The sequence below is a fragment of the Siniperca chuatsi genome, linkage group LG10 (assembly GCF_020085105.1).
Source record: "Siniperca chuatsi isolate FFG_IHB_CAS linkage group LG10, ASM2008510v1, whole genome shotgun sequence".
NCBI lineage: Eukaryota > Metazoa > Chordata > Actinopteri > Centrarchiformes > Sinipercidae > Siniperca > Siniperca chuatsi.
Window position 1 is genome coordinate 4,039,883 of NC_058051.1, and position 21,573 is coordinate 4,061,455.

A 21,573-nucleotide genomic window follows, 5' to 3' on the forward strand; every position below is an offset into this window, starting at 1 on the left:
TCCACTCCATAAAATCAGAGATTTGAACTTGGGACACATATATCTGCATTAGAACTTGAGAATAGTAAGGGAGTGTTGTTCGCAAATCATAGTGTTGGTCAAGGGAAAAGTTAGGATCTGACTCTGACCCTCCTAGACCATGCTTGTACGTACATGAGCATTTAATCTCCCCTTTTCCACAACAGCCACAAGAGAAGAGACCATCAGGGGAGGCAGCAAGGTGTGGTACATCCACTTTCACAACAAGGCCCACTGCCTCTAGGTGCAATTTTTTCATTTCTTTCCATGTCTGGGTGTAACAGTGGGGTTCACATAATTTTGTTAGACAGATGGTTTATGGACACACTGTGCAGTTGGACAGATAATGTGTCCATCTTGGCAATATTGCCAAACAAATCTAGGTTTATTATAGTAACTATGCTTGTACAATTGCTAATGACAACTCTCTTTAACACCATTACTACAGTCCACAAACAGGTTCAAAAAGAAGCACCCCTAAATAATGGACGGTGTTAATGTGAAATCCTATCAAAGCAGTTGTAGAAGCAGGTTTGTGCTCTTTAAAATGCAGAACAGTACTCCAAAATACAATCAGATCTACTCTCCAGGCAAAACCTGTAGTGAAATTATAAGGGTTGTGGTTCTCCCATGTTCAGAACAATGACCCAGATTTTTTTTCCCAGCAGACATTTTGACTTGTGTTACTTATACATTAAAGATGGCTCTGTTCCATTCAAGTGTCCCAGTAACTCCTAACAGTGTAACAGTGATCCAACATGCACAATACCAGGACGCTATTATTTTCACCTGCGCATTTCCTACTGTGACATGTCAAAAGTCTACAGTGAAAAAGGCCTATTGTGCATGCTGGCTCACTGCCACACTGGCACACTTGAATGGAACAGAGCCATTGTTAATGTTTTTATTAACACCTGTGCTTTTCCTACTATGAAAAGTAAAAATGCTTGGTGAGAAAAAGGCCTATGACTTTCAAACACACATTAAAAGCGGCGCCCATGTGAGAGTGTTGTTCCCAATTTTGACCTTTTCTTCGGTGGGACAAAACACTGCCAAACTGTTTTAAAACCCAACATCCAAACCAGCACCAATGGTGATAATAACATTAGAAACAAAGAAACATACCGTAGGAGCATTTAACAGCAAATGATTATATAAGAGCTGATGGCAAGACCACAAACATAATTATCTACAAATTCCTAAATTTGAGTGTCCAGTACCTTTAATCCGTCCCAAGTATCCTTTATGATTTTAAAGAGCTGATGACACAACCTTGTCAAATAACAAATTGCGTAAAAAATTTACTCCACCAGTTCCACACATACAACTCCAATATACATGCAGGAGGTAAAAGTGCCCATGAGTGACACTATTGAAAAGGACAGTGTTTGTCAAAAAGCAATAGTTACTATTTTTTTAAACCTTCATTAGAACTAAACTGAGATTTTCCAGGGCTGCCATGGTCTAAACCTTGTTGGATGTAATCTAGTGGAGGTGTCTCCACCCAATGACACCACAGGTTACTGGCAAGGTATTTCTTGTTAAATGCCAAATACCCAGGTTATCCTGCTGAATAAGCTGGTAAACAAAGCAAATTCTGCAAAAAAAAAAAAAAAAAAGATTTCTTCTGTTGTAATTAACAAACATAAAGCATTTTATTACAACCAACAAGAGGATAAATGCATTATTGAAGACCAACTGAAATATCTGACAGTAGCAGACATCATTTTTTACTTGTAAAAGAAATGAAAAAAAAAACCATTACTACAGCATTTTGATAGATCCATGTAAAACATTCATCTTATCTTTCTAATTACACACAGGTCCTATAGATAATATGATTCTGTACAATATTTACATCACATAACAAAATTATATTTTTACACTTAATGTTGACAAAACAAGCAAGCACACACTAAGTTCAAGTTCAAGATGACATCGACAATTGTGCACATTTGGACATTCAGAAAATGAAAGGGGACAGCCTGTTCATTATGTTTGCTACATAAAGCTACTGGCTGACTGAGGTTGTTACATAAACCAAGGCTGCTAAATAAGTCTTGCTTGTAGTGAAGTACATTTTAAACCACAACCCCAACAGTTTCCATCTGCCTTTCTTCTTATGCAATCACATGATCAGGACGAACATGGAGAAACCTTTGAGGTCCAGGGTAAAAGGCATTGTCATTATAGCAGCACGCTATATTGCACAAGCGAGTCAGAATTCAGGAGATAATCTATAACTGAAAAAACAATTGGGCTGAGATGCATAAAAAAGACATTTAGTGTTAGACACATGCATCTCTGTTCACAGTATTCATCAATGAAGACGAAGGTAATTATCCTGCCTCCTTTAGTGTGTGTGAATATGACTGATGGTCATGACAGCAGGAGAGTACAAATGGCCACAGTGATTTTTCTGTTTTCTGTTCACAAGGCTGTCACAGCAGCATTTGCCTGAATAAAATATGACAACCAACAGTTAAAAACAGCATGCGATGAGTGTAAGAGGGGTACACTAAAGGACCTGTCCCACAGTAGTTGCACTGAAGCCAAGTTTGTAATATTGACTCAACTTTAAAGACATCTGTAACTATTAAATATCTCAAGTGCAAAAAAGGCAGCTCTAGCCTAATTTTAGCAGAACACGAGAGGAGTGTGACAGTAGATATGTACTAAGTCCTTTCTAACTCGCCTCGATCTATTTACTGGGGGTGATCTTGTCTAGTCCTGGCCAGGTGGGAATGTAGTAGCGAGGCAAAGTGCCTTCCATGAGCCTTTCCATCCACAAGCCCAGGCGGTCCAGTTTGTGGTGGATTTGCAGGGTGGATATGCTGCGGGATCGGTTGGATTTGCGCTGTGGATGGTCATCACGCAAACTGGACCTCGACCTCCCCCCTGAAATGCCCCCTTCATCCTCAGATGACTTACTGTCAAGGTCTTCCCCAGTGTAGACGGGCTTAAACAGACAAAGGTACTTTTTGTGTCCGTTAAGTGCCAGCACGTAGCCGGTGTAGTCTATCTTGTGGTGACCCCTGTCATCCTCATCTGCATCAATCTGCGTAGCGTCCTGGGCGTATTCCAGCAGTGTGTTCATCCACTCGCTGTGCTTGTCAATATTCAGGAAGGAGAAATGCAGCGTCAGGCTCCTAGGAGAGTGTTGAAATAATGAATGTGATGAAGTACATGATTGTTAAAAACAAACTCATATAATGGACTTTATTTGTTCCACACAAGGAAAAGGGAATGTTTAGCTTACCCTGTGAAGGAGTAGACCTCTTTGGCAAACTTGCTAAGGAGGATGTTCTTGGAGGCGTCAGTGAGCACCAGCACTATGTTCATGTGTCCCGGCCTCAGCTTCACCAGGTTGCTCATGTAAGTGATATCTGTCAGCTCTGTCACCTCCACAAAATTCTTCTTGGGAGGCCGACTGAAATCAACAGCCAGAATGAAGAGTTTAAAAACATGACGATAAATCCTGCACTCGATAAAGCGTTAATATGTAAATTCTAAATGTATTCTTGCCTTGAAGTACTACCGGTCCCTGGTGACCCATTTTCTGCTTTTGTTCCATCTTTTGCCTTTGGTTTTGTCTGCTTATCTTCACTTGAGTCACTGAAAACACACACAAAGGGGGTGCGCAGGCATAGAAGAGTTAGAAAATTAATAGCATTATTACTTTTTCAGACATTACGTTTTCTTTGGCTTGTCTTAAGCTATATAGTACAGTATATAGCGTTACAGTTTTGGTGGTCTAGTAAAACGTGTATGGTAAAGCAACCAACCTGAAGGCCTGGATGACCACAGTTCCAAACAAGATGAACAAGGCAGAGAAGATGAGGGACAGAAGAGGCATCATCTCACGCCTGCAAATCATCACAGATGTCTTAGTGCAACAAGACACACTGTATTTATCTCAAGAGTGTGCTATTCCAAAACAGGTGGAAGGTAGCTTGCTTGTAAATTAAATACTGTTGTAGTGCAATTTTAAACTTCCAAAAATCTTAATCTTTAACATCAAATTCTTACATATGTGTGGAACTGCTTAACTGGATCTAAAATGAAACTTCAGTTAGAGTCCCGGTAGCTCACCTGGTAGAGCGCGTGCCATTAAGGCTGAGTCCTTACCGCAGCGGCCCTGACTCGATTCCAACCCGGGTCCTTTGCTTCATGTCATCCCCTCTCTCTCTCCCGCCTTTCCTGTCTCTCTCTGCAGCTATCACTATCCAATAAAGGCAAAAATGCCCGAAAAAATAATCCAAAAAAAATAAAGACAAAGATTTCTACCTACCAGTTGTTATGCAGAATATCATCGATGACTTCAGAGAGGTAATCGTAAGATGCATAGATCCATCGGATTACAAACATCTACAGAGTGAGAGTATTACTTTTAGTAACAGGACTGGTGGTTGATATTTATCCAACAGTACTTGGTTATAAGAATCTTGGTTGCATAGACAAGCATTGTTCAAACCCACTATTTTTACTCAAAGAGAAACATACAGAGGCGAACTCGTTGTTGAGCTCAGGCAGCACAGCGTCATGGATGAGGATGGACGGGTCCTTCTGAAGTCGCTCCAGCTCCTCCAGAAGACGCTGCTTGTCTTCCTCACTGCCGTTCCAGGCCGTCACAGGCTTGAACAAGGCCTTCCCTGCAGCGTTACGCCTCTCCAGGATCACCACCTGAGTAAAGAAAAAAACACTCAGTCCGTTAATATGAATCTTGAATAATACACTTCTTATGGGAGCATGAGTTATTAAGTCAAATGTCCATTCCAAAGACTTCTTTAGAAAATAAAATAAAACAGCTGTTTGTTTTGGCATTGAGGAATAACCCTTGAAATCATTACTTTGTCTCAAATTTGTGCACTAATACATTATACTACTGATTATTAAAACAAATATGCTGAATGAATACCATTACCAATTCTCAAATCCCCATATATGCTGTAGATTCAGAGTGGAACTGGCAGCTGTAGTGTTGGACATGTATGAGTGTACCTGTGGTGGTGACTGTGTACGGTCCTTGTTCTGCATGAGGATGTCACAAAGAGGTTGCTGTAGCCGCTGGTACACATAGGCAAACCTCACAACTTCCTTGGTAGTAGTAGAGGCAAATGAAAGAAACACCTGGTTTGCAAAGGAAAAGGTCTCTTCGTCACCTGTGATCAGCAGGACACAGTATCTGAGGGGAGGAAAGACATTAAAGTAACTTAGTGAATGCAAACTGCATATCTTAAAATACCTCAAATTAGATGTGGAAATTATAACAAAAAATGCACTGAATTGGTTTCATATTTGAATTGTCTCTGACTTATGGGTGTGAACAGATGTTAAAAAAGAAAATGCTAGGCTCTCTTACTTCCTGCGTCTATGGAACTGTTTGACAGGACAGAGCTCATCAAAGAGCTTCTGATTGACCAGCCGTGGCACAAGGAGAAATTTGTTGTTTGACATGAACTCATCAATAATTTGCTTTTTCATTCCTTTAGCCTGCAGAGAACAAACATAACCACATAGAAAAAAAGAGTGAGGTGCCATTTTAGTGAAAACAAGTGCAACTAGTTCCGTGTATAGATAACAGTCAATGATTAAATTTAACCAGAGGAACTACTTTCTTTTCTCAAGCTCCCTGCTGCTGTGATTTACCTGTATAATGTCAGCAGGCTTGTCAATGTTCTCTTTGAAGACCAGCATGGTCGGAGCGTAAGTGTTAATATTGAACTGTTTCTGCAGATTGGCAGTCTCTGCAAGGCCCTGGTCCACATAGCCAAACTGCAAGTAATCCTTATAAGCAAAAGCTGTCAGCTATGGAGATACAGAGATAAATTATTGACATGTTTGTGTTAGTGATGCAATTACTGTCAGTGGCACTTGAGATACATTTCACATAAAAAAAAAAAAAAAAAACTGCAAGGCAAGAGCCTACCTTGTATAGCAGAGGAACCACAGGCACTTGGTCGAACAGAAGCACATGTGGCTTGTTGAGCTCATGCCAGCTATTCAAGAACTGCAGGTCATTCTTGTCTGTGACCTGAAATATAGAAGAAAAAAAATAATATTTTGAATGTATGCTACCAATCCATCTTCTGTATGTCCATTACGTTCAGAGTTTCAGTCATGCTTCCTGTGATGCACCATAAACTACAACGTTTAACACAAGACAGGCAAATATTTACCCGCTCCACAAGTCTCTGAGGAAGAAGGTCTTCTACGAACTGCCTCAGGTGCTCCTTTGCTACAGCGTAATGAAAAAACGTCACTTTGCCATTGATGACTCCAAGTATTGATGGGGTGCGATGAGCACCGAGGTGATTGGCTAACCGTCTCTCATAGCCAACGTCCACCACACCTATTCCGACGCCTGCAAAGACAGGATATCAACAGACATACACACCTTTTCAACTCGCACTGTGCAATTTCATAGACGGCAGGGCTGCTGGACAATTTTGGATCATTTATAGGTTCATTCCAAACCTAGAGTCTCCATCTCCTGCACCACCTCTTTCCAGACGGGCTCGATGTGGATGCAGCTGAAGCACCAGTCCGAGGTGATCTTTATCAGGTATGGTCTCTTGTAGCTGTCAGGCACCACGTCGTTGACATACTGGTTAAAGTGCAATATGTACTTGCTGTCAGCAAAGTCCCTGTGATTCTTGCTGTTGAAGGGGAAGTTGAAGAAGGACTCATCGAAGTAAAAGCTGTCGTGACGATGACCATAGCGCCCGTTGCCGTATGGCTGGGTGTCATCAGTCTGCCCGTAACGGTCATAATTGGCACGTTTGTCCTCATTGGACAGGATCTAGATTTTTGGGAAGAACAAATATCAATATGCTACTGGCTTTTATCACAGCTTCCATTCACATACCACATGATACTAAAGGTTGAGGACCAGCTGCACAATATATTGATGAATTCCATTTAAAAAATGACTAACCTCATAAGATTTGGTAATCTTGATAAACATGTCCTCAGCACCTGGATTTTTGTTTTTGTCTGGATGCCTTGAGAAGAAGGCGCTCATTAGTTAAGACTTGAATGAGTTTTATAAAAACAGGCCTGTGTCGTGTGAAAATATTTACCATTCTTTTGCAAGACGCTTATAGACCTTCTTGATCTCAGCCTGGCTTGCACTCCTGGTTACTCCTAAGATTTTGTATGGGTCCATCTCAGGCCCAGCATAGGTTGCTCCTGTCAGCAGCACTGAGAGGACCAACACTACAGCCAGCGGCACAGACATCTTTGACCCTGCCATCACAGTTCCCTTGAACACATCAGAAGAGCTATCACCATCAAGTTAAATGGGTTCAATCTGAGGATGTTCAGACCTGAAATCATGACAGCCATTAGCTAACTTGCAAATCTGAAACAGCTTTTCCTCCATACTGACGTTACTTTCGCCTTGTAATGATGCAAAATGATGAAGACAACAGGGTAGCTAGATGTGGTGAAAATGGCATTATAGCATGCTAAATACAGAAGCTAGGTAATATATGTCAGCTAATTAATACAGCAACAGACATCACAATATCATAATACTGCTGACATGTCACTGGGCTGTGACATTAACGTTATTCCTCTTCGAAGATAAAAAACGTTCAAGCAGTTTTTTTCACTAGGGTTAGTTGCGTTGCTACGGTGGCTAGCTGTCTCAACGCAACAGCTCTAACGTTACGTTCCCAGTCACCTCAAGCAGATGCGGTCAACCGGTACTACGCCACATATTTGGTGAAGGTTTTGGTGTTCTTCAGCTTGTTGGTTAACGCTGACAGCGAAATGCAAAGGGTGTGTTCAGCAGCATCCCACAGCTCCTCCAGGGCAAGCTGACAACCTGCTGCTGCGAAGCAGGAGTACCGGGGGAGGCGCCCAGTGTCGAAAGTCATTTTGGGAGATTGAGTATTTGGTGACACCTTATTTTTCGTTTGTGTGTGTTCGGTTTAATGGCTTGTCGCGCTACGATTTTTAGTGCGAATGCATGACCGTACGCTGGACGTATGGTAACGGCGCACAGTAATTAAAATCAAATGCACCTCGTTTTTTTTTTCTCTGCGCACTCTCTCAGTAGACCAATCACAGACAACGCTGATGTAAACAAGGAAATGGCTAATGTAACCAAGCGCAAATAAGAGAAATGAAAGGAAACTTGTACTAGTTGTACAGGTATAAGTTCCCTTTCACAAACGAGTGGGATCATTACGCACTTTTTAGGATACCGACTGACTGCAGTCGTAGCAAAATTAGTTAGTAACAGCTTTTACGATAACGTTACTTCTCTGTCTCCCTCACTGGGGTTGTTAGTATTGAATGGAGGAAAGACACAAGAAGATTCTTCAGCGCAACAGGACCAGTCTCGTGAGAGACTTGGAGCCATCAAATATCTATGATGGCCTTCTTGAAAAAGGAGTTTTCACCCAAGACATGATCGACGAGATAAAGGTAAGACAGCTGTGTACGTCACGACACTGCGTTTCAGGTTCCAGTGTTGTTTGTGAACAATCAGAGCAACGCTAGCGCTAGTACACACCAGTTACTGTGTCTCCTATCAGAGCTCTGGGACCAGACGTGACCAGGCCAGACAGTTAGTCCGGGATTTAGAGACCCGTGGGAGTCGGGCCTTTCTATTATTTCTGGAATGCCTTCAGGAGACAGGTCAGCACAGTTTGGCAGAGCTCCTACAGAGCGGAGCTCCAACAATTCAACTACAGCCTGCAACACCCATTCAGGTCGTTCGCCCTGTTGTCCTGCCTCTCCCAGTTTGTAAGTGTCTGATACTATGGTATATTTCATTAGTATCAATGTCATAACTGTCTTTAAAGATAGTCTTTGTAGGCAAATGATTACAATAATTTGTAACTCTCTGTCCTTATAATTTATTGCTCATATATCTGCTCTTTGTTTCTCCAATAGCCTCTCCAATGGATGTTGATAAGCAAAGAATAGATGATGTCCCTGTCTATCCAATACACAGACCCAGTCCTACTCCCAGTCCATGTAAGCTATTAATAAACTACTTCATTTACTTATTGGTAACAGCCTGATAAGTCCCTTGATGCTTAACACATATTGATACTTATGTCATAGCACTTGAAAGACCAAGGCCACAAGGCAGAACTCGACGGGATAGTATTCAGGTAAGCACCATTTATTTATCATGCACTTTACAACCAACAGAAGGACAACGGTTGCTGTAGAAGAAAATTGTCAGTGCTTTGTTAAATTGTTATTATTATATTATATATTTACATCATGCCTCTTTCTCTGCTTCCATTTTCTGCGCGTGTCAGAGCTATAAAATGGACGCCAGCCCATGTGGACATTGCCTCATCATAAACAACGTGGAGTTTGAACCTCAGAGCGAGCTGAAAAATCGCAAAGGGTCCAACATAGACTGTGACAAGCTGGAGAGAAGATTCAAGGCACTCAAATTTATTGTGGAAGTTAAGACAAACCTGAAGCAAAGAGTAAGAATCATTTCTTCTGCTTCCGTGTCTGAAACCACATGTAAAACGTTGCACTCGTGGTTGTAAAGCTAACAGTTATCTCTGCATTTCAGCAAATCAGACATGACCTGTTAGCTTTATCTAAGAAGGACCATTCACAATATGACTGCTGTGTGGTCATCATGCTGTCCCATGGGACTGAGGTAAGACATGTCCCGTAAAATCCACATTGATTGTACTATTGAGAACAATTCACAATAAAAGCTATTGCATCACTTTCAGATTATTAGACACCCAGTCTCTGGAATTATGCGTTGCCTAATATTGTACCAGCTACTGTTGAAATGTCAGCGTTTGTGTCCACGGAGGCTGCAGTTGTACAATTTATTCCATCCACTCATACGTGATAAAATGCTACCTCTCTGACCTACTCATGTTTAGATCCCGATGACTTGTAAGACCTAATGTATGCTCACATTTATGTTTATAGGTGAGTCACAACCGCTTCCCTGGTGCCGTGTATGGTGTGGACGGACAGCACGTCCCAGTTCAGCACATCACAAACTACCTGAATGGCCAGCATTGTCCATCATTACAGGGCAAACCAAAACTTTTCTTCATCCAGGCCTGTGGAGGAGGTAGCTAACATTGAACATACTGTTGAATAACTCAAAGTAACAAAGCATGTGTAAAATCCATAATCCTACTTACAACATTTAAAAGTTGTACGTAATATATATACTTAAAGTGGTCTCATAGGGAAACATTTGTTTGTCTTGAGATGAAAGAGACACAGGCTTTGAGGTGTCCCCTGATGAGGTTGAACCATCCATCGGTGGGGCAGATGATCAGACGGACGCCATTCCAACATCATCCAGCAGTGACTCTCTGAGCATGTCCGATGAACCGGACGCCAGAGCCACGCTGCCCACCCCATGTGACATTCTGGTGTCCTACTCTACTTTTCCCGGTGTGTTTGTGTCTCAATGTGTGTGTGTGTGTGTTGCATTCATGCGTCTGTGTGTATTCTGATTAATAACAAACACGTGCAAGTCAGAGCTACAGATAGACTTGACTTAATATGTATGTCTTCCTAATGCCGCTTTGACCATGTGTCAAATACAGGTTACGTGTCGTGGAGAGACACCCAGTCCGGTTCCTGGTACGTCGAGACACTGGACCGTATTCTTGAGGAAAATGCTGCCACCGATGACTTGGTCACAATGTTGATGATGGTGAGCTTCTCTTATTATACCAACAAAATGATCTGGGGCTCTATTAAATTCCCTCGACCATTTAGAACTTTTTAATTCAAACATAGACACATCAGATTATTGACTGTCATTATTTCCAGGTTAACCATGAAGTCTCCCAGCACTCTGCAAAAGGGCTCTACAAGCAAATGCCTGGTTCCTTTAACTTCCTCCGCAAACTTCTCTACTTTCAAAGCCACGCAGAGCGAAGTTCATCTTAACACTTCTCAGTTTCACTTTCAGGGAACCTTATATGTTTATGGCATGACTGTAATTTCTTGGGATTATGTCGCAGCAGAGTTGCTAAATTTATGAATTTTTTTAAATTGTGGTTATACTTTCAGTGACCCAATCATGTCTTACTGTACATTTCTATTGTTTGTCATGTCTTGCTGTGTTTTTCAGTCATCTTTTCTAACTCTGTAATCGTTTTTTTATATTCTTGGTGTCTTATCGGCACAAAGCAGCTGTACATTTTTAAGTATAGACAATCAACATGATGTTCAGTTTGTACTCTGCAAAGTGATATAAAAGACTTTGCTGACTCTTATTTCAAGTCTCTTTAATATACTGAAATGGTTCCATTTCATTTGTATTTCAGTCACCTCAGATCAACCCACACTATTTCAAACATAGGTTTATCTCAAATAGCCTAAACTGCAAACAATTAAAACACTCTGAAACAAGTCATGACCACGATGTTTCTCATATCAAATGGGGGTCCCCAGTAGCCTTTATGTATTTGGGGAACTTTGACATGAAAACATTGGGAGTCCCTTTGTTGGTAAGATACAGTGACCCCCATATAGCTCTAATTCTTCAGTTAGCCTCTCAGGAAATCTTTAATTGATTCATCCATTGTCTTGCCTCATTATGATGTTATCAGGCCTCCAGAAAAACAGAAACTTTAAACATTCCAAATGTCAAATAATATACAGCTTCTAAATAAAGTGTACTTTTGGAAATCATTTTTAGCAATGCCTAAGGCAGTGTCAGTCTGTCGGTCCACCACTTTGGTCCAGACTGAAATATCTCAACAACTATTGGATGGATTGCCTTGAAATCTGGTTCAGGTATTCGTGGTCCCCAGAGGATGAACTTAGGTGATCCCCTGACTAGCTGGTTGACTCCGCTGAGGTTAACGTGTGTTTTTTTGTGAAATGTCTCAACAACTATTGGATGCAGTAATGGATTTCCATGAAATTTGGGACAGATATCCAGGGTGCCTAGAGGATGAAGCCTACTGACTTAAGTGATCCTTGACCTTTCCTCTAGCACCACCATCAGGGCAGAATATGTCCTATATAAACAAATACTTGCAAAACTATTCCCATCAGCCTCAGCTGTACTTTGCGTTTAGTGCTAATTAGCAAATGTTAACAGGATAAACTAAGATGGTGACCATAGTAAACATTATACCTGCTAAACATCAGCATGTTAGCATTATCTTTGTGAGAATGTTAGCATGCTGATGTTAGCATTTAACTCAAAGCACTGCTGTGTGTTAAGTACAGCCTCACAAAATTCAAATTCATACAATGGATAATTTTTCTCCCACTCCTCACGACAGTCAGATATATTTTGCTGTAATTAAACAATTCATTAGCCTGGATTTGTTTGCCAAAAATTGGACAAAGCTATATGACCATATTTTCTCATATTAACATGTTTGTATCATGGCAATTACCTATACCTAAAGGTGTGTTTCTATGATGTGAGTCTACTGAGAGTTTTTTTCCCCTTCTGATTATCAAATAAATAAATTATGGTTCTTAGTTCATCTTGGGCTATCACTATTGTGTATTCTCTTCTTTCTTTTTCTCCTCATTTTGATCTTGTTCTGTCTGACTACCTTAATTTCATTATGTGTTTTTTCTCTGTGGTGGTTTTGTTTCTTTCCCAACAAAAAAAATCCATATTGTTTATACTCTGTTTTTTTTTTGTTTGTTTTTTTGGCCAACAAACTCTACAATGGAGCCAATACAACACAGTACAGTAGATCCTAATAATTTATTAGATCATTAGATCTATTTATCTAATCACCAGTTCTTCATATCCATTGCTCACAATCCATTGCTATCTGATTGAGCTCCTCTGATCTTTGGAGCTCCTCAAGAGTCAGTCCTGGGACCTGTCTTATTCTCCCTTTACATTCTCCCTTTGGCTACATCTCTTATAAGTTCTATGTTGATGTCCAGCTTTATGCATTTGTGATATTGAGGAAACTTTCAAATGTCTCTACTTTAAATCATTTTGTGAAGGAGTGGAGATTAGTGCCTGGATGTCTCATAGTTTTCGGCAGTTGCTGTAAATCACAACAAATCTAAGTTCTTGTCTTGGCGCCAAATCAGACTTTTGAAATTTTACATAAGCACTTTGATTCCCAGTTTAATTTTGAGAAACATCTTAAGTCAGTTATTCAGTGTTGTTTTTTTCAATTAATAACATTTCCAAACTACTTCCCTTCTTATCTTTCCAACAGCTCGAACAATCATCCATTGTTTTGTCTCCTCACGACTCGACAATTGTAAAACACTGTATTCTTGTTCAAGCCAAGAAGATACAGCACAATTACAGACATAAATGTAATTTTTAGGAGACAGACTTGTGCTCTGAAACACGTACAAAGTGGTCATAAAAAGTCAGATAATAATAGTTATTGATACACTTTTAGCTTTGACAGTTCCATGTAACACATACACAAGTATCACCAGAATATGGTAATCATTACAAAAACGTATTCAGTGTGTTTAATTGTATTAATGTTATTCCAAATGTATTTATTATTTATTTCACCATAGTTAGAAAAACTAGGAATAGCCAATATTTTAATAGACTGCTGCTCCTCTCGGTTCCCAGGCTTCTTTAGTTTCCCGGTTTGTATGTTTTGTCTGGTTCACTAAAGACTTCAAACTGCTCCAGCCTCTTCAGTCTGTGCTCTGAGACTGGATGTCTACTGGCCCGTGTCTCATGGGATTGTCATGTTATTCTCATTTTGGAATTCATAGCCAGTTGAATAGGAGCCACTGGAGTCAGGTTCAGGTTTGTTTTTCATGATACACACAGACTGCCCTAGATCGAAATTAATAAATACTGAGTATGTCTATTCCCACCATCAGTCTCACTCACCTCACCTACCACTGAGTCCTATAAAACCATGCTTCACGTCAGCAACACACTCTGTGAGTATAATGATGACCATAATAGTTAAAAAAAAAAAAGCCTTTATACAGATTGTGATTTTGTACAATTTGAGTTTTCTTGCCTTGTCTTTAGCGTGTAGGTTGACTCATTAAGGCACAGTATAAAAACACATGGTCCACTTAAAACATGAGTGCACTACAATCTAACAGTGCTGTTTCTTTTTCAGTGCTGGCAGCAACCTGTCTGCTTGTAAATGCAGGTAAATATCTGTGTGTGTGTGTGTGTGTGTGTGTATGGCACGAGAATGCTTGAATACATTTTTACGTATGTGTGTTTCTGTTAAACTAATACTTCAGTATCTGTACTTAGGTGTCCTCTCAGAGACAGTTACCACCTGTGAAGGCGTCCATCGCCTGAGCTGTGGTATGACTATTTCCTAAAACTTTCTGTTCACAGTAGTGCTTACATTTATTTTGACAGCACTAAAGAGCTGGTTTGGTTTGTCGCTAAGGTTTTTTGTTTCATGATTAAGTGATTTCTGCAAGCAGAAACAACAGTAAAACTAAATAATAGGTTACTTTGATGAAATCCATCAGAGTTGTTATTGTCTATTTAAACAAATAATCATCATAAATAAAGAGAATATCTTGTTCTCTGTCAATAATTTATTTCTCCCTCTTTGCTGTGTAACAGATATCGGAGTGATCAGTGTTCAGACAGCACTGTACGGACGTGCTGACAGTGAGACCTGTAGTGAGGGAAAACCTCCACAAGAGACTTCTAATACAAAGTGCTCTCTGGCGGATGCTGTGGACATCCTCAAGAGAAGGTACATACTTGTGTTAATTGAGCTTTCTCTTAAGTTGCTTGTGTGACCATAAATGCTCAGTTTAGTGAAGATAGATGTGAATAGGGTGTCAGGGAGGCTCTTTCAGAGGCATTCTCAAGTTTAACTATTATTAGATTACATTACATTACATTTCACTTTAATATCTGCTTTGTCTGAAATGTATAGTATAGCATCAAAAGGCGAACAATATTCAAAAACAAAACAGAAACATTTAACCAGACACTAAAAACAATAGTACAAACATTTGTAAAATGTTACATTGGCCCAAGTCACAGCACTGTAGTGTATTTCATTTCTGTTGTGATTCTGCTTGAATCACGCTATTCATCTTCTCCCTGTAGGTGTGACGGAAAAACAGTGTGTGAACTAAACACAAATGTTGTCGGAGTATCTGATCCCTGCCATGGCACCCATAAATATCTGCAGACCAAGTACACCTGCCTCCCAGCAAGTCAGTCACATGTCTGCATGAAACTAAAGCAAAGCTGCAAAACCCTTAAATTATTTTGTTTGGTTTTCACTTGCCTTATTTACAGGTTTATGGCTTATATTTTTTTGCCTGTTTCTTTTTTTTTCAAACACACAAGAAATATGTACAGTATATATATGGATGGCTTGTCAAATTGATGGGACATTCTGTGCCTTACTACAGTCAAAAAATGTGTGTGAGTGTTAATTTACTTATTTCTGCTTGGGATTTATATGTTAACCTTTTGGCCCTGCTTTAAGTGCTATGAATGATTCAAACAGGAAGTGTAATGTTGCCATGGAGTCTGTTAGTCAGCAGTGGGCTACACTTAAGTTCTGTTTTTATTAGTGTGATCTAATTTGAAGAGGATCACAAGAATAAGAGGTGTGATTTTTGGCCCAAAATGTGTCAACTGGGTGTCAGAAGTTAAAACTGCATGTTTAATGTGAATCATGTTATGTTGACAGTTCACCATGTGACATGTGAGCACTCCTATGCAGAACTGTATTGTGGTAAGATCACATTTTCTCTTCTTTTTATGTATGGTGCATTAACATGAAAAACGACAGCATTATTGTATTTTCATGGCACTTAAGCATCAGCACTGCTTCCAACTCCTTCTTCTCTTTTTGTCAGATGAAGGCCAGGTTATATTTGTCTACAGTGCTGATTATGGACGCCATGACAAGACCACATGCTCTTACAAACGGCCTGCCTCTCAGCTCGAAAATATTGACTGCTCACAAGCCACCAGCAAATTAAATGACAGGTACTGTTACCCACTTTTTGTCAACTTGTACCTCAAGTAGAAGGCTGTGGAAATAAAAATCATGGTGTATTTAACTTTATAACTGCAGTACAGTGATAGCTGCAAATTTGTGATGCCATAAACTTTCACCTGCTCTCAAAAACACCCAGATTTTAAATGCTACAGTGCACATTCAAGCCTGTATTCACTCATGTCACTCTGCCTCCACAGCTGCAGTGGGAAAAACAGCTGTATTATCAAAGCAAGCAACTCAGTGTTTGGAGACCCATGTGTTGGCACTTACAAGTACCTGGAGGTGGCTTACATATGTGAATGTAAGTAGCTCAAAGGCCAGTTAGCACTGTTTCACACTACTGAAGCTAGTCCAAATGTGCAAAGGAAAACATGATGTGGAATAGAGTATGGGGTGGAAAAAAGCGGTGATGCAGAGATAGATCCATGTACTGTTTAACAAGGACGTGCACAAGTGTGGGCTAAAGTTGCCCGAGCAACAGCACATTTGCCCTCTTTGGCTGAGCTGCCTCACCGGAGGGAAAAAAAAAGGTTTTATTTATGCTGTTGTGGCTGCATAAATACGAGTAGCCCATAATTGCTAAAGTTATCATATCATCCAAATGTGTATTACTTTTTGATAGGCATGCCTCCGTGGGACACAGAGATGGGGCGGCCTATGCCTCCTGTCATATGACACTCTAGCATCCAAACTTGGTATTGTTGCCATTGTGTGAGGGCTATGGTGTCATTGTGGCAACGACAAATGGTATAACCAAAGGGATGCCCTGTGAATTAAAATTTCCACATATGCTGCCGAACAATGCCCAGCTTGTCACTTCTGCATCACGTCACGCAATATTGCCTATATTATGCTGTCATATGAACCAATCTTAGCTAGCTAGCTGGCAAACATATAGGCAGTCTGCTGAGGGAGGCAGCTAAGGAGCTAACTTTGCAGAGCTGAGTGAAACCAGCAGGCCAGCAGGTGAAGCATTCTGATAGAAATGTCAAGCAACTATTTCCTACATACTTAATTTAATGTGAAGTAGGCCTATTTTCTCAGAAGCATTTTTTAAAGTTGGAAGTATACAAATATTTCAATCAATGATACATACATAGTATATTATATCTGTGTATAGTATTGTGAATGAGTTTCATCTTTAACATAATTAAGTGCTTTTCTGTAGGGAGCTAACCCCAAAAGCTCCAGTTCAGAGAGCATTTGACCAAACCTACATGGCCCTGTGTGAAATAGTGATTGCCCCCTAAACCTAATAACTGGTTGGGCCACCCTTAGCAGCAACAACTGCAATCAAGCGTTTGCGATAACTTGCAATGAGTCTTTTACAGCGCTGTGGAGGAATTTTGGCCCACTCATCTTTGCAGAATTGTTGTAATTCAGCCACATTGGAGGGTTTTCGAGCATGAACTGCCTTTTTAAGGTCATGCCCCAGCATCTTAATAGGATTCAGGTCAGGACTTTGACTAGGCCACTCCAAAGTCTTCATTTTGTTCTTCTTCAGCCATTCAGAGGTGGGCTTGCTTGTGTGTTTTGGATCATTGTCCTGCTGCAGAACCCAAGTTCGCTTCAGCTTGAAGTCACGAACAGATGGCCGGACATTTTCCTTCAGGAGTTTTTGGTAGACAGCAGAATTCATGGTTCCATTTATCACAGCAAGTCTTCCAGGTCCTGAAGCAGCAAAACAGCCCCAGACCATCATACTACCACCACCATATTTTACTGTTGGTATGATGTTCTTTTTCTGAAATGCAGTGTTACTTTTACGCCAGATATAATGGGACACACACCTTCCGAAAAGTTCAACTTTTGTCTTGTCAGTCCACAGAGTATTTTCCTAAAAATCTTGGGGATCATCAAGACTTTTGGGAAAATACTCTGTGGACAAAAATTGAACTTTTCGGAACCCTCCAATGTGGCTGAATTACAACAATTCTGCAAAGATGAGTGGGCCAAAATTCCTCCACAACGCTGTAAAAGACTCATTGCAAGTTATCGCAAACGCTTGATTCTGGACAGTGGTACTCTTAATAATATTCTAATAATTCAATTTAAGATGAGCTGCAACCACAAGACTCCAGACCAGAGAGTGAGGAAGAGTATGCTGAGCATCAGGAGACATATGAGACAGGTACATTTGAATGGTAAATGGACTGTACTTATATAGCGCCTTTCTAGTCTTTCTGACTACTCAAAGTGCTTCAACTACATATCTCATTCTTAATTCTGATTCTAATAATTCAATTTAAGATGAGCTGCAACCACAAGACTCCAGACCAGAGAGTGAGGAAGAGTATGCTGAGCATCAGGAGACATATGAGACAGGTACATATGAGGGTGGTAATGGCAGAGTGTGAGAGAGTTACTATGAAGTGCTATGCCAGTAAGAGTGGGATAAAGAGAAAGATATGCTGTGGACAGTGGTATTCTTAATAATATTCTAATAATTCAATTTAAGATGAGCTGCAACCACAAGACTCCAGACCAGAGAGTGAGGAAGAGTATGCTGAGCATCAGGAGACATATGAGACAGGTACATTTGAATGGTAAATGGACTGTACTTATATAGCGCCTTTCTAGTCCTTCTGACTATTCAAAGCGCTTCAACTACATATCTCATTCTTAATTCTGATTCTAATAATTCAATTTAAGATGAGCTGCAACCACAAGACTCCAGACCAGAGAGTGAGGAAGAGTATGCTGAGCATCAGGAGACATATGAGACAGGTACATATGAGGGTGGTAATGGCTGAGTGTGAGAGAGTTACTATGAAGTGCTATGCCAGTAAGAGTGGGATAAAGAGAAACATATGCTGTGGACAGTGGTATTCTTTACAATTCTAAATTGCTTTAGAAATAAAATAGCATTTTGCCTGCCACTGTCTTTATATTATTGTCTCTGGAAATTTCATAGACAGAAATGTTCAGATGTTCTGTGATATTCACTCATGGAGACAGGAGTACAATCAAAACTTGGTTTTGGATGATACAGTGAAGTAGCCTATTTGAAATTTCCAATGGCTCGAATTTTCAAAATCTACTTTTAAATTTTTACTTTACATGATGCATACAATGTCAGCTCATAATCATCTGAGTTCAAAAAGTTTATGTTTGAAGTTTGAATATTGTGGTTTTCACTGTTTTGGTTTCAAAAATGTTTCCTCAAAGTTTGAATGCTTTACATAGCTTCTGCTGTCATAAACAAGTAATTAAATGAAGGGCTATTGTGCCATGTTGAAACGGTGTGATCACCATATAGGTACACATCTTTTACAATCAAATTGATAGATGGTAGTGTGAAGCTTAGAACGAGCTTGAAAAAAGGGGGTTGCCCTTTTTTCAGGTTAGAGCAACAGCCCCTCAAAAGGTCTGATGCCTGTCCCTGCTGCTTAAATAACTATCTTTGTAGCTCTATTAATCCTAAAGTATTCTGTTTGTAGTGCAGTTACATTGGTTCTTGATTTAGAAACATTGTTTTTATTCAAGTAGCTGTGCTGATGAAGTGTAAAATGCTGTTTTTTTAACACGTTTTGTGCAATCAGTCACTTAAATATTTATCTGAAGTCAATCTTTTATCTGTTTTTTGCAGATCCTGTGACCACTCTGGATGAGTCTGTGGACACACAATAAGATCACAATAAAAAATACGCTAAATCAGCAGCATGTGTCTTGTCCATTTGTGCTAATAATTATTTAACAAAAAATCTAAAGAAATGTGCACAAGCAAAGCTTCATGAATCCTATTAGATCAGGAATATAATAAGATTCTGGTTAAGCTATGACTCTCAGTGTCTGGTGTTTCTGGGTCTTCCAGGAAGTCTAGAGACAGAAAATAACAATGCAACAACTCATTTGCATGTGAGTTTTCAGGCACCCAGACCATGTTATTGTAAAATAAGAGCAACTGAAGCCACTGGTTAATTCCAAAAACTGTATTTTACATTGCAAACCGAGCAAAACTATGTATGTCATGCGGTGCTGTGAGGAGGGTACAGACATACATTAGGAAGATTAAATAGTCACACAAGCACATGACCTAAAGAAATTGGAACTAACTCCTCAGGTCAAGACTCTGCAGTCTATATACATCAAGACAAGGTGCACTCTATTAAGGAAGTAAACGTGAGAGAGAGAGAGAGAGAGAGAGAGAGAGAGAGAGAGGGAGAGGACTGGTGATTTGAAAGAGACATGAATGAGTGATAATTTGTTGTCAGGCTGGAAAAACCATCTCTGAACTGCGGGATGATTGCAACATCACCAAACAATGAGTAACACACTTTGTAAATACCCGTCTTGCGAGTTTTGCAATTATGTTTTTCATTTAACTTTAACTGTCTTTTTTGTTCAGGGATTTTTGCATGTCTCACTTCATGATATTTCTGTAATGTGAGTTGGGATTTTGAGAAATCTGTTTCATTTTGCTCATCATCGTGGTCTACATACAGTAAGTCATTGTCCTCTTTCAATAGCGTTACACCTTATATAGAATACATTCTGGCTTTAATTGTGTGTTCACATTTTACACGGATGGATAGAAGGCAAAGACAGTTCTTAATCCAGCACAATAAATACAGGTGTGTAGAATTCTCAGGCACATAAAGGGGGCACTGGGAGTAACAGATATCTCAGTTTATGAGCCTATTTGCCACCAACAATTGTACACCTGGCCAATTAGATGCTGTATTTTCTCTTTTGTCAAAGAAGGGCTTATTTACAATGTCATTTTTTTCTTTACCTGCCAGTAAGAAATTTTGTTAAGCAGTCATTTTGAGTTTGACACATTACCCCTCCAACATTTATATGATTGCATTTCTAAATATCTAAACATCTAATATCACATTTTGTAGATCTTTTTACACAACCCACCTCCTTTCGCCTTATTATTCTTCAAACTTCTATAACAGTTTAAAGTCATGCATAGCATTCATTTTTCAAAGACTAGATTTACTAGGAACTTCCCATCGGTTTCAGCTATTTGTGACAAATGCAGATCGGGTGAGAGGACCCTGACTCATCTTTTGTGGTTTTGCCCTGAAGTTAAAAAAAATATGGGTGGAAATATTTAATTTACTTAGTATAATCATTGGGAGAAAATTGTTCCAGACTGTGCACTTGCTGTTTTGGTTGCCTGCCTCTCAACTACATTTCTCGCCTCTCTGCCTTGCCAATTTTTCCTACTCTTTTTATCAGATGATGGGCAGGTTATATTTGTCTATGGCGGTGACTATGGCTGTCGTGACCAGGCCACATGCTCTCACAAACGGCCTGGCTCTCAAATTGAAAATGTCTACTGCTCAGACCCCACTGGCAAAGTTGCTGACAGGTACAGTTGCACAATCTTTGTTAAATATAAGGAATATATCAAGACTTCAAGAGACAATGTGCTATTGGCACAGGTAGATAAGTTGGGATTCTTGTAAGGTTTCTTCAAAGACAGGCATCAAAAAAGGGAGGCATTTTCCATGCTCAAATAACATCCAAGTCCAAGCCACACATTATGTACCAAAAATACATGGACATTTGGTGTGTGTGTGTGTGTGTTTCAAAGTACGGGGCATGCACACCAGTGAAGCGTGTAGTAGCTCAGAGGGTATATTACCAAGAAGTTATAAAACAT

General features: G+C 39.9%; 3 protein-coding genes across 6 annotated transcripts; 2 read left to right on the top strand and 1 right to left on the bottom strand.

The window, feature by feature from the left end:
- Nucleotides 1-1,654: 1,654 nt before the first annotated feature.
- On the bottom strand, nucleotides 1,655-7,848 carry dnajc16 (DnaJ (Hsp40) homolog, subfamily C, member 16). 2 transcript variants are annotated; one of them, XM_044210973.1, is made up of 15 exons: nucleotides 7,706-7,848; nucleotides 7,101-7,282; nucleotides 6,956-7,022; nucleotides 6,496-6,820; nucleotides 6,198-6,382; nucleotides 5,948-6,052; nucleotides 5,668-5,826; nucleotides 5,381-5,511; nucleotides 5,020-5,203; nucleotides 4,522-4,701; nucleotides 4,310-4,386; nucleotides 3,804-3,884; nucleotides 3,544-3,633; nucleotides 3,278-3,448; nucleotides 1,655-3,167 (listed from the first exon to the last, which is right to left on the bottom strand). In XM_044210973.1, the coding sequence occupies exons 2-15, from the start codon at nucleotides 7,271-7,273 to the stop codon at nucleotides 2,720-2,722; spliced, it is 2,376 nt and encodes a 791-aa protein (XP_044066908.1). In that variant the 5' UTR covers nucleotides 7,274-7,282; nucleotides 7,706-7,848; the 3' UTR covers nucleotides 1,655-2,719. The 2 variants fall into 2 exon arrangements, with proteins under 2 accessions (XP_044066908.1, XP_044066909.1); XM_044210974.1 differs by lacking the exon at nucleotides 7,706-7,848 and having other exon boundaries at nucleotides 7,101-7,290.
- A 243-nt stretch (nucleotides 7,849-8,091) lies between these two features.
- casp9 (caspase 9, apoptosis-related cysteine peptidase) lies at nucleotides 8,092-11,261 on the top strand. The gene is made up of 10 exons (XM_044210980.1): nucleotides 8,092-8,454; nucleotides 8,565-8,775; nucleotides 8,926-9,009; nucleotides 9,100-9,149; nucleotides 9,303-9,479; nucleotides 9,572-9,661; nucleotides 9,949-10,096; nucleotides 10,240-10,428; nucleotides 10,584-10,693; nucleotides 10,813-11,261. The coding sequence occupies exons 1-10, from the start codon at nucleotides 8,323-8,325 to the stop codon at nucleotides 10,930-10,932; spliced, it is 1,311 nt and encodes a 436-aa protein (XP_044066915.1). The 5' UTR covers nucleotides 8,092-8,322; the 3' UTR covers nucleotides 10,933-11,261.
- Nucleotides 11,262-13,646: 2,385 nt separating this feature from the next.
- Nucleotides 13,647-19,616, top strand: LOC122882980 (L-rhamnose-binding lectin SML-like). 3 transcript variants are annotated; one of them, XR_006379505.1, is made up of 13 exons: nucleotides 13,676-13,893; nucleotides 14,082-14,114; nucleotides 14,225-14,278; nucleotides 14,549-14,684; nucleotides 15,047-15,156; nucleotides 15,642-15,686; nucleotides 15,811-15,943; nucleotides 16,154-16,257; nucleotides 18,013-18,087; nucleotides 18,207-18,281; nucleotides 18,415-18,502; nucleotides 18,609-18,683; nucleotides 19,546-19,616. XR_006379505.1 is itself a non-coding variant. In XM_044210991.1 (13 exons), exons 1-13 carry the CDS (start codon nucleotides 13,869-13,871, stop codon nucleotides 19,584-19,586), a joined length of 981 nt encoding a protein of 326 aa, XP_044066926.1. In that variant the 5' UTR covers nucleotides 13,706-13,868; the 3' UTR covers nucleotides 19,587-19,616. The 3 variants fall into 3 exon arrangements, 2 of the variants coding, with proteins under 2 accessions (XP_044066927.1, XP_044066926.1); XM_044210991.1 differs by having other exon boundaries at nucleotides 13,706-13,893; nucleotides 18,415-18,489; XM_044210992.1 differs by lacking the exons at nucleotides 18,207-18,281; nucleotides 18,415-18,502 and having other exon boundaries at nucleotides 13,647-13,893.
- The last annotated feature ends 1,957 nt before the right edge of the window (nucleotides 19,617-21,573 follow it).

Bases quoted from the DNA above. Each gene is read 5' to 3' on its own strand.
- dnajc16 (XM_044210973.1), bottom strand. From the start codon at position 7,273: ATGGCAGGGTCAAAGATGTCTGTGCCGCTGGCTGTAGTGTTGGTCCTC. The intron at 3,885-4,309 runs GTAGGTAGAAAT...GATGATTTGCAG, and splicing joins GATATTCTGCATAACAACTG to GCGTGAGATGATGCCTCTTC. The intron at 3,168-3,277 runs GTAAGCTAAACA...ACACTCTCCTAG, and splicing joins GAGGTCTACTCCTTCACAGG to GAGCCTGACGCTGCATTTCT.
- casp9 (XM_044210980.1), top strand. From the start codon at position 8,323: ATGGAGGAAAGACACAAGAAGATTCTTCAGCGCAACAGGACCAGTCTC. The intron at 8,776-8,925 runs GTAAGTGTCTGA...TTTCTCCAATAG, and splicing joins TGTCCTGCCTCTCCCAGTTT to CCTCTCCAATGGATGTTGAT. The intron at 10,097-10,239 runs GTAGCTAACATT...GTTTGTCTTGAG, and splicing joins CATCCAGGCCTGTGGAGGAG to ATGAAAGAGACACAGGCTTT.
- LOC122882980 (XM_044210991.1), top strand. From the start codon at position 13,869: ATGCTTCACGTCAGCAACACACTCT. The intron at 15,687-15,810 runs GTAAGATCACAT...TCTTTTTGTCAG, and splicing joins CTATGCAGAACTGTATTGTG to ATGAAGGCCAGGTTATATTT. The intron at 18,088-18,206 runs GTACATTTGAAT...ATTCAATTTAAG, and splicing joins TCAGGAGACATATGAGACAG to ATGAGCTGCAACCACAAGAC.